Here is a 12,045-nt window from a genome sequence, read left to right on the forward strand (position 1 = left end):
TACAAAAAATTAATTTTTTTCTGTAATTTACCTTCTTCCTAGTGCACGTTTGTTTTTCTTTGAAACAACCACCAGGGCTATAAATTAGAGATTGTGAGACTTCACTGTCAAAACTGTTTTAGAACTGATTCTTCTACTAGGGAATATTTTTCAGGTAAAGCTGAATGTATTTTATTTGGGTCTGGGCAACCAACATGTTATATTAAGAGATCCTGATTTCTTTGTACTGATTAGAGCAGGGAAAGGGAGCTGAACCTTTGTTCACCTGTTTTTCTTTTCATTTTTCTTTACTGTTTTTATCCTCTCCTAATTGTTTGTGAGAAACTTTACACTGATTTTTAAAAATATTTATTTATTTATTTTGGCTGCGCTGGGTCTTAATTGCATCTTGTGGGATCTTCGTTGTGGCATGCGGGATCTTTTTAGTTGTGGCATGCGGACTCTTAGTTGCAGCATGCATGTGGGATCTAGTTCCCTGACCAGGAATCGAGCCCAGGCCCCCTGCATGGGGAGCTTAGAGAGTCTTAACCACTGGACCACCAGGGAAGTTCCTATACTGATTTTTTTTTTCCCCCTCAGCCCTCGGGGTTTTACATTAAGTGAAAAGCAGTTCAGTAGTAGATAAGCTTTTATCTTATTTAAAATAAAGAAAGAAGAAGGGAGAACGCAGGGAAAAAGAAATGAACCCCAAGAGTTATAACTTCAACATTTACTTTTATTGGACAATACATCCAAATTGCATCACCTCTTATAAACCATCCAACTGAAATGCATTATTCCCCTGGCATTTTTTTCTATGGTCAGTGATTCCACCAGCCATTCATTCAAGTCAGAAATCTGAGAGCCATGTTGTATTATCCAACAGGCAGAACAAGCACATGTCCATTATCCACAATTTAAGAAATACTATACTGGAAAGTGAATCACTTGAGGACCTTTCATTTATGTGTCCCAATGACTAGCATAATTCTTCATGTACAGCAGGTAGTCAGATGTTTGTTGAATGAATAAGTGTAGTAATGAATGATTAAGAATCTCCCCCCCAAAATAAGTTCAAATTCTTTCATTAGTAGTTATTTTTTTCTCCTTAAAATTAGTTGTTTGGGTTTTTAAAAGTACAAGCATTGTCAGAATTTGTTAAAAAAATTTTTTTACCTCTATAAAAGAAACCTAAAAGCTTTCGTCTTTTGACTCCCCATTTATGGGTCAAAAGAAACCTAAAAGTTTTAAAGGGAAGTGGAATGTGACATTTTTCATTTCAATGGAAAAATGTGTCCTCCCATTCCCCCACTATGTTTAAAGAGAAATACGTCTTCTATGTAGTGATGCTTCCACCTTATGGCTTCTAGATAATTGCCACTAAAGTTTTATAATCATAGATTTTTTTTCCTTCAGTTTATAAGCCTGATGAGGTGAAGCCAAGGGCTGGATCTGGCCCATAGGTTAGAAGTCCTACCATTCCTCTTCCAGGAAAGGTCCAGGGAGTATTTAAGAATGTGGCTCTAACAGAACTAAACTACTTGGATTTGACCCCTTGCTCTGCCACTTACTGCTTGTAACCTTAGGGAAGTAACCTAACCTAATTACAGTGTACAGTTTTTTCACCTCTAAAATGATAATAATGTCACCTAACACATAGGGTAGTTGTAAAGATTAAATAAATTAATATTTGTAGGTATATATTTAGAATAGAACCTGACACATAATTGGCAATCAGATGTTATAAGGTAAAATGATCAAAGTGATGGAGTGATCTATACTGAAGTTAAATAATAGAGGGTGTAAATAGCTGAACTCATATTTTTTCACAGATCTCAAATGTTTGAACTACCCTTGGAAATGTAAAGGAAACTATTTGACGATAAAAGGAAATGCTCTTTTGTACCACATTTATCACATGTACAAAATTTATTGGTTTCTATAACCCCAGATTAGCCAAATGCCATATATTTGTAATGAAAGAAATAGTAGAAAGTCTTGCAGTGGAATGATTAAGCAAAAATGTAATCAGAAATTTTTTATCATTCCAATTTCAAGCATCCTACTCTGATTACCCTCTCCTGTTTTTCTAACTCATTCTAGTGCTCTTATTCTGATCATCCAGCTCCACTGTGGTCTCCAACTCATTGATTCTGCCTCATTGTTTAATGTCTTAAATCTATGGGTTTATAGTTTTCACCAAATCAGGAAACATTTTAGCCTTTATTTCTTCAAATATTCTCTGAATCCCAAGATTCCAGTTATATGTAGATGAGGTCATTTGATGTTATCTCACAGCTCACTGATATTCTTTTTATTTTTAATTTTATTTATTTATTGACATATAGTTGTTTTGCAATGTTTCTTTAGTTTCAGGTGTACAGCACAGTGATTCAGTTATACATACATACATATATATATATATTCTTTTCCAGATTCTTTTCTCTTATAGGTTATTACAAAATATGGAGTATAGTTACTTGTACTATAAAGTAGGTCCTTGTTGGTCATCTGTTTTATTTATAGTAGTTTGTATGCGTTAATCCCGAACTCCTAATTTATCCCTCCCTGATACTTGTTTTTAAACAACTTTTGTTTCTATGATGTTCATGCTTTCTGCTATTTTCTTAAATGTGTGGAGTGTATTCATAATTGCTAGTTTAACATCATTGTCTACTAAAACTATCAACCACGTCATTTCTGGATCAGTTTCCATTGTTTGGTTTTTCTCTTGATGGTGAGTTTATATTTTCCTGCTTCTTTGCCTGCTTGATAATTTTTGATTGGGTGCCAGACATGTGTTTTATGTTTTAGGGGCTGGATTTTTAAAATTTCCTTTAAATATTTTGGCTGTGACACAGTTAAGTTACTTGGAATCAGTTTGATCTTTCTGAAGCTTGCTTTTAAAGTTAGAGTGGGTCCAAACAGCACCGAAGGTACGGCTACTTTGGTGTCATTATAGATGCAATACCTTTCTGAGGACTGCCAGATGCCTAGCATATTAAGGAGTGTTTCCACTCTGGATGGCAGAACGTGAACTATTACTAGCCCTGTGTGGACTCTGGTGATTGTTTTGTCTACTCCTTTCAAATGGTTATTTCCCCAGTCTCTGATAGTTTTCTCACTCACATGTATAGGTCAATATTTAATAGTCAAAGTCTTGAAGGGAGTCTTCTACATATCTCCAGAACTCACTGTGTGTGCAGTTCCCTTTTTCTGATACTCTGTGCCACGCATTTTTGTCACCTTGGCCTCCCCAAACTCTGAACTCTTGTCTCCTAAACTTAGTGAAACCACCAGGCTGTTTGGGGTCCCTCTGCTTATGCTCAGTCCTTGAAACTCTAGGCAGTATGCTTGGGCATTTGTAGGGCTCACCTCATTTGTTTATCTTTTCTCAGGAAACACTGTCCTGTACTCCCCTTTGGTTTTCCAGTTGTTCAGGCAGGAGGAGAAATCTGGCACCTGTTATTCTCTCCTGGTTGGAAGCAGAGGTCTCTGTCTTTCATTATCCTGTTGTCCTTTCTCTTCCCCTTACCCAGCATAAATTCTCTGTTCAATCATTATAATCTCTCCCCGGAATACACTTTTGACTCCTTTGCTCCTCTCTTGTTTCACTGGGGAAAACCACAACCCTGGATCCACCTCTTCACCTTTTAGTGCCATCTATGCAGTTGAATGTTGCAGGAGAAAGATACACACATGCTATTTTCACTTTAAATTCATGACCACAAACTATAATTGAGCCCAGTCACACTGTACTTCCATAGTCATTTATTCTTCCACTTTCCTAGATGTCTGTTTCACATCTTTTCTCTCAAAATTTTGGCACCTCCTCCCCCATCTTCCACGGCATTTTCCTTATTTCCTTATCACTGAGAAGCTGAAGCAATCAAAAAGGAACTTCTCACAGTGGTGCCACATCTACCCTCCTACCCACATCTGCACATACCATGTACTTTGCCTTCTCTTAGCATATAGTTAGTTCCTCCATCTGTGCATTAGATTCCATTCCCTTTTGCCTGTCCAGGGCATTTAAAATTCTCCAACAATTTCCTTCTTTTCTCCTACATCATCAGTATTATATCTTGGAACATACTTATCAGTATACAAACATACTGTATTCCATCTAGATGGATGGGATGGGGGGAGGGAGGTCCAAGAGGGAGGGGATATATGTATACATATAGCTGATTCACTTCACTGTACAGCAGAAAATAATACAACATTGTAAAGCAATTATACTCCAATAAAAAAATTTTTTTTGATTCCCTGTCACCCTATCAGTTATCATGCTATTTCTATGCTCCCTTTTACAGCAGAAACTGTCAAGAGTTGTGCATACTTTTTCCAGTCCCCACTTGCACCCCCCCTTAATTCTACTCCAGTCTGGCTTTTGTCCTTACCCCCTACAAAACCTGTCATTGACAAAATCTCAGTGACCCTCATATTGCTATTTCAGTGGTTGTCTTATATCAGGGGTCCCCAACCCCTTGGCCATGGACTGTTAGCGGTCCTTGGCCTGTTAAGAACCGGCCTGCATAGCAGGAGGTGAGTGGTGGGCAGGTGAGCAGCGAAGCTTCATCTGCTGCTCCCCATCGCTTCCCATCGCTCACATTACTGCTTGAACCAGCCCCCCCTCCCCCCACCCCCCGTGGATAAATTGTCTTCCATGAAACCAGCCCCTGGTGCCTAAAAGGTTGGGGACCACTGTCTTACATGATCTATCAGTAATATTTGCTAAAGTTGATTACTCCTCCTTTCCTGATCAGGTTTGTTTAGTTAGTTGGTTTCCAGAATACCACACTGTTGGTTTTCTTGCCACCTCTTTGATAGCTTACTCTTTCCTTTCCTAGTTCTTACTATTCTCCCCTACTTTTAATGTTAGATACCTGAGGACTCAGGCCTGGCTCTTCTCTGTTTATATTTACTCCCTTATTGATCTCATTCGATAACAAGTTTTAAAACCCATCTGTACTCTGATGACTTCCAAATTTTTATTTCCTGGTCAGATCTTTCTTTTAAATTCTAGATTTGCTTAGTGAACTGCCTGTTCAGCATCTTCAAATGGCTGTTTGATAGATGTGTCAAATGTAACATCTCTGCAGCTGTACTCCTTAGCTTTCCTTCTTAAGCCTGTTACATCTACAGTCTTTTCCATTTCAGTTGATGGCAATGCCATACTTCTTGGACATGTCAAATCACAAAACTAAAACAATTTAGTAACGAGTTTCCTTTTATTCAAGGGAAGATAATCCATGGATTGGAATAGTACAGTGCCTAACAAGCAGTGGAGCACTCTTCCTGAAGGATTTTGGGAAGAGCGAGTTTTATAGAATGTTAGAAGAGGCAATACAGAAATAAGGCATGATTGGCTAGGAGGTCGGGGATTTCCTTATAAGGTAAGCAGGTCCTATTTTTTTAGGTAAGGTTAGCTAGCTAAAACTGAGTTAGAGGATTGTGATTGGTGTTATGTTTCCTTGACAGTGAGGTGTTTCCCATATGTGCAGGCCGATTTAAGTTTAGATTTTTGACGTGGGCTGGGCCAATGGGGTGGCCTCCGTTTTGCTTTTCCAATATACAAATTAACTTTACCAGACAAAAACCTTAGAGTCAGGCTTTATTCCTTTCTCTCATCCCTGATGCCTGCTGTCAGGAAATCTTGTTAGCACTACCTTTAAAACATACAGGGCTTCCCTGGTGGCGCAGTGGTTGAGAATCCGCCTGCCGATGCAGGGGTCACGGGTTCTTGCCCTGGTCCGGGAAGATCCCACATGCTGCGGAGCAACTAAGCCCGTGAGCCATGGCCGCTAGGCCTGCGCGTCCGGAGCCTGTGCTCCGCAACGGGAGAGGCCACAGCAGTGAGAGGCCCGCATACCGCAAAAAAAAAAAAAAAAAAACAAAACGTATAAAACATACAAAATCTAATTACTGCTCACTACCTGCACTGCTACCACCCTGGTCCATGTCACTATTATTTCTAACCTTGCCTCCTACACTCAGGTTTAACACTTGCCCCTTTAATGTATTCTCAGCACAGTAATCAGGAAGATTTAAAAATATAAGATCGTGTCACTTCTTGCTCAGAATCTTTTAATGGTTTCCTATCTCACTTATAATAGAAGCCAAACTTTTTACAGTGGCCTTCAAGGCCCTACAAGATCCAGCCCTATGTTGCTTCCCTGACCTCATCCACTCTCTCCTCTGTCCTTATTTTGCTCTACCTTGAATACATCAAGCATGCTTCTACCGTAGGGTCTTTGCAATGGCTGCTTCCTCTGCCTGGAATATTCTTCTCCCAGTTATCCCCCATGGTCAGTCTCCCATCAGCTTCCCCATGGCCCTTCTGTGTGTTTGAGAAGAAGAGTGCTTCTGAGGGAATTAGTTGTGCTGTAAAAAGTGAAGGATAGAGGGACAAAGATATGGAAAATGTTGAAATCATATTGGTGAAAGAGAGCCAGTGGGTGAGATAATCCTAGACTTATTAGCTATTCTGAGTGGTAATGAAAGACTTAAGCAGAAGAGACTTGTAGCACATCAGTAAAGATGAGGCAGCCTTTAGTTAGCCATTGGAAAAAGTCATAAATCAGGGTTCGTAATTTGAAGGTGTCTTCGCTTACTAATGTCTTTTGTAGATAGTAGGTTTGCTGTCCTGCTGCTTAGTTTTGATTTAATTATATGCTTTTCAGTTTAACAGATAATAGGTCAAAGAACTGCTTGAACATCATTTTTGGAATCTTATTATAAAAGCTTAATAGGAAAATTCAATTATTTAATTTCTCCTTTGAGTATTAGAGGAAAATGTTTCTGTTGTTAATCTTGTATGTTTCATCAAATAAGAAACAGTGTTTCCTGTCATTTTACCATAGCTGATAGATTTCAGAGCCTAACCAGTATTTATCTCATACCTGTTTAGTCTTCTGTACCTTTTTGATTTTGATTTTTGAAAAAATAAATTTATTTATTTTTGGCTGTGTTGGGTCTTCGTTGCTGCGCGAGGGCTTTCTCTAGTTGCAGCAAGCGGGGGCTACTCTTCGTTGTGGCACGCGGGCTTCTCATTGTGATGACCTCTCTTGCTGTGGAGGACGGGGTCTAGGCGTGCGGGCTTGCTTCAGTAGTTGTGGCTCACCGGCTCGAGAGTGCAGGCTCAGTAGTTGTGGCGCACGCATGGGCTTAGTTGCTCCGCGGCACGTGAGATCTTCCCGGACCAGGGCTCAAACCCGTGTCCCTTGTATTGACAGGCGGATTCTTAACCACTGCACCACCAGGGAAGCCCCCTTTTTGATTTTTAATTGCAGGATTTACACTAGGTTTAATTTTGTAAGTTGCCAGAATCGCTTATGGAAGTAGACCTAGTTGACATTATAAAATATTCTCTTAAGAGGGTATTATGCTTCTCCATGTCATAGTCAAGAAAAGATTTGCATGTCCTTTCTGTGGTTCTTCCATATTTGTTTATTTGCACACCATTTTCTCAGAGGTCAGAGTAAATGAAGAAATGATGGTTATAGGAAGATATTAACAGAAAAAGTATAGCCAGCCATAAGATTAGTACACAAAGTATATACCATAGGATCTCAAATCTGACTGAATTTCTCATTAGCCAACACTAAGGAAAGCAAAGTTACCTACATGATTCACTTAAGTTCATAGTAAAAACAAACCAGTTGGGCTTCCCCGGTGGCACAGTGGTAGAGAGTCCGCCTGCTAATGCAGGGGACGCGGGTTCGTGCCCCAGTCCGGGAGGGTCCCACATGCCGCGGAGCGGCTGGGCCCATGAGCCAGCATGTCTGGAGCCTGTGGTCCGCAGCGGGAGAGGCCACAACAGTGAGAGGCCGGTGTACTGCAAAAAAATAACAAACAAACAAACTAGTTTTTCAGGGGAGAAGCACAGTTAATCCCAGTACTAAATTTTGAGTATCTCCCATGGGTCCCTATAATAAGAATACTTTGTGATAAAAGTAGGTACCTGGGGCAAGAAAGTACAGTAACTTTTAGGATCAGCTGTGTTTGTAGATGTAAGAAGTATCATTTGCTTTCACAAGAGTTTAATGTTAGTCAGTGGTTCTTAACCTTTTTGGGGTCATAGACCCTATAACATTTTTATGTAGTTTTATTGTGAATTTGCTAAACATGTAAATTCTGAACTCATCTTAAGATTCTGATCCAGCCAGTCTGTGGTTTTATAAATGTATATGTAAGCACCATCCTAGGTGATCCTCATGTAGGTTCTTGTTAGACCATATGTTTAGAAACTGCTTCTGGGGGCTTCCCTGGTGGCGCAGTGGTTGACAGCCCGCCTGCCGATGCAGGGGACATGGGTTCGTGCCCCGGTCCGGGAGGATCCCACATGCTGTGGAGTGGCTGGGCCCGTGAGCCATGGCCATTGAGCCTGCGCGTCCAGAGCCTGTGCTCTGCAACAGGAGAGGCCACAACAGTGAGAGGCCTGCATACCGCAAACAACAAAAGAAACGGCTTCTGGAATATAATTTCAGGGAGTTCGAAGATTACATTCAGTACATGGATCTTATCTCATATGAGTGAACAACATTCTCAACAATTGTATGGTGAAAACAATAATGAGATTCATAGGGGTGTTTGGTGCTGCTGTATTAGAAAATTAATGATTTTTGTTGAAGTTTATTGATCAAAGCAAGTCACATGGCCATACCTAACTTGAAAAGGAACAATACTCATGACTAACACATGTGGGGTGCCCCCCCCTTCTCTTTGTAGTAATGAATTGATTTTTTTCCCCTTAATATCGAACCACTTTCACATCACTGGAGTAAACATGCATGATTATGAGGTATTATTTAATTGTTTAATTTACTAATATTTTTTAAGACTTTTGCATTTATATGTTCTAATTAGATTGGTCTACAGTTACCATTTCTTGTTCTCTCCTCACCAGTTTGGTATCAGGGTTTTGTTAGCATTATAAAATGAGATGAGTATCTTTGTTTTTTTTTTCTTCCTCAAGTTTCAGAGTTTATATGGATTTTCGATATACATTTTGTGAGGAGTTTAGGACACAGTCTCTACACACAAGACTACCCTCACTTCTGACATCAGCTGCAAATATGGGAGGTTCCCAAAACCCTGAGGTTCAATAATTTGTTAGAAATATTCATAGATCTTACTCTAAACTGCTTTGCTCATGGTTATGGTTTATTAAGGGAAAAGATACAGGTTAAGATCAGCTAAAGGAAGTAGCAGTGTCCAGGAAGGTCAAACACAGAGCTTCCCATGTCATCTCTGGTGTTGTCAGGTCACATTTCTCTCCTTCCCTTATTAAATGACAGGGCATATAAGTACTGCCAGACAGGGAAGCTCACACAACCTTTGGTGTCCAGAATTTTTATTAAGGCTTCATCATGTAGGCATTGCTCATGTGGATAATCTCAATCTCCAGGTTGATTGACCCGAACCCCCTGCCCTAAGTCATACTGTTGGCATTTCTGGATTGGCCTGCTTCCTAAGACTACATGGGTTTTCCAGTCCCCTCCCTGAATCACATTGTTAGGTTATCCAGTATGACCCAAGGCCCCAGGCTAACCAAGACTCTCTTATCAGATATAACATTCTCAGGGCCCAAGGATATTACCTACTAGAGGCCAAGGGCAAAGGCCAGACTGGCTCTTTGGACAAGGCCAAATTCTTTGCTACACACTTTCACATAACTGGTTTTTTTCTTTTATGGTTGTCTTCCTGTGATTCTTTGATACCAGATTAAGTTTATAGGGATTCCATTATGGAAAATTGGTTCTTTTAAATTTCTTTAGTTGTCTCTTATGAGATAAAAATAACAGACACTTCTGATTTAACTGCACTTAAATTACTTTTTTTTTTTTTTTTTAAGAATAAAGGTTCTCTTCAGTTTGAAGACAAATGGGACTTCATGCGTCCAATTGTTTTGAAGCTTTTACGCCAGGAATCTGTTACAAAACAGCAGTGGTTTGATCTGTTTTCGTAAGTAGTCCATTCATTCTACCTTTTTGCTAACATAAAAGAAAATTTGGTGGCTATATTCAAATGGAATATTGGCTCCAGATTGGACTGTTCACCTGTTTGAAATTATTACTGATTGTGTTGGGGGTCCCCAAGACCACCCCTAGGTTCAGTGATTTGCTCGGAGGATTCATAGGACTGAACATAAAGTCATACCTCACAGCTATGATTTATTACAGCTAAAGGATACAAAGCAAAATTAGCAAAGGGAAAGGTACATGGGGTCAAGTCTGGGGAACAGGCACAAACTTCCAAGAGTACTCTCCCAGTCGAGTCACACAGGACACATTTAATTTCCCCAGCAACAAGATTGACAACGTATGTGATATGCTGTCACCAAGAAGCTCTTTGGAGACTCAGTACCCAGGGTTTTTATTGGGGGCTGCTCACATAGGCAGCCGCTGCCTGGCAAGTACCAAAATTCTAGACTCTCAGAAAGAGCAGGTGTTCAGTGTAAACCATGTTGTTCATACAAACAGGTTAGGCACAGTGAGCCATTCTCATCATTTCAGGAAAATTTTCTATCAGTGTAGGAAACTCTCAAACATTCAAGTTCTCAGATCCCAGCCAAACAGGCTTTTCTAAGGAGTACAGTCTCAGATCTGTTATGTTAACTCTTAGCCTTTGGCCAGAATGTCTTTACAGCAAAACTGTTACCAGTAGGACACCACCCCTGCCCCCATCCCCACCCTCATGTGCAGCAAGGTAAGACCAACTTGTGGTATTGATCTCAGTTATGCCTTTTAGAGGGCCTAAATTTAGTTAGTTAAAATAAATCCCACCAACCATGAGGTTTATCTTAGAAAAGCAGGTGGCTTTCTCTTTCAGTTTCTGTATGGACCTTTTACATGGCCTGAGGCATCAATTCAGGCATAGCACAACTATGGCCATAAAGGTGAATTCGACCTGAAAATTTTCCAGGGTTGAAGCAGTGTCATGATAGGCTACATACAAAAAGAAGTATAATTTCAGAGGACCCACATGGTACCCCTGGAAACAAAGAGCTTGCACTTTTTTAGGTACTCCAAGCAAGACATAAATTAGTTAGTATGGGTTAACAGGGCCCTCAATGTGTCCTCCCATGGGGACTTTCACTTTAGAGTTCTCAATCTAGTTCATTTAATTCAGTTCAGACCTTGTTTTCAGACAGACTACCTGAAGGCAATTAGCCCCAAACAATTTGTTTATCCACGACACCATTTCATTTGCTTCATAGTGTGGATGACATTTAGAGGTGTTCTTTGTGGAAGGTGTAGGAATTGGGGCTGCCTCAGCCATCTCAGAGTACTGCTAGGTGTGATTGAAGCGCAGCATTCAGTTTGAATTCAAAGCACTCAGAACAGCATGGAAAGCCAACACCAGGAGCTGGGAAAGCTTTCAAGAATACTTATGGGGCTTCCCTGGTGGCACAGTGGTTGAGAATCCGCCTGCCGATGCAGGAGACACGGGTTCGTGCCCTGGTCCGGGAAGATCCCACATGCCGCGGAGCAACTAAGCCCGTGAACCATGGCCGCTAGGCCTGCGCGTCCGGAGCCTGTGCTCCGCAACGGGAGAGGCCACAACAGTGAGAGGCCCGCATACCGCAAAAAAAAAAAAAAAAAAAAAAAAAAAAAGAATACTTATGAAAAACTAAAATCATTCATGTCCTTCTCCCTGGTGCCTCACCAGGTGCTGAGTTTTATTTTTTCTCCCTTATAAAATCAGTGTGTCCCATTCAGTAATGAAAGCTTTTCATTTTTTTCCCAATCACCCAGACCTGGAGGAGGAACAAAAACATTTTTATAGAAAAACATTTTTATACAACTTAACTAGAAAGACATATATGTTTAGGAATTGGTCTGGATGAAATCCCAAATTTTCAAAAATTTTCATAATAAGTTTACGTCACCCCCCACCCCTTTTGTCCTGACCATTTACCTAGTGAGCAGCCTAGAAAAGATCAGTTCCTTTCTGGAGATAGCTGTGTTTAATAATGAAGTTGCCTTACTAAGGTGTGTGTGCAAGGAAGGATGATGCGAAGGTGAGGGAAATAAAATCAGGTTATTCATTCATTGTTGA

General features: G+C 40.3%; 1 protein-coding gene across 2 annotated transcripts in view; it reads left to right on the forward strand.

Moving 5' to 3' along the window:
* Nucleotides 1-12,045, forward strand: part of CUL5 (cullin 5) — a 130,522-nt gene that overhangs the window by 9,576 nt on the left and 108,901 nt on the right. For both annotated transcript variants that reach the window (XM_059070358.2, XM_059070357.2), the window contains exon 2: nucleotides 9,839-9,948. In XM_059070358.2, the coding sequence (XP_058926341.2) occupies nucleotides 9,839-9,948 (110 nt within the window). The remainder of the gene's footprint in view (nucleotides 1-9,838; nucleotides 9,949-12,045) is intronic.

This window comes from Kogia breviceps, chromosome 7 (assembly GCF_026419965.1).
Source record: "Kogia breviceps isolate mKogBre1 chromosome 7, mKogBre1 haplotype 1, whole genome shotgun sequence".
Taxonomy (NCBI): domain Eukaryota; kingdom Metazoa; phylum Chordata; class Mammalia; order Artiodactyla; family Physeteridae; genus Kogia; species Kogia breviceps.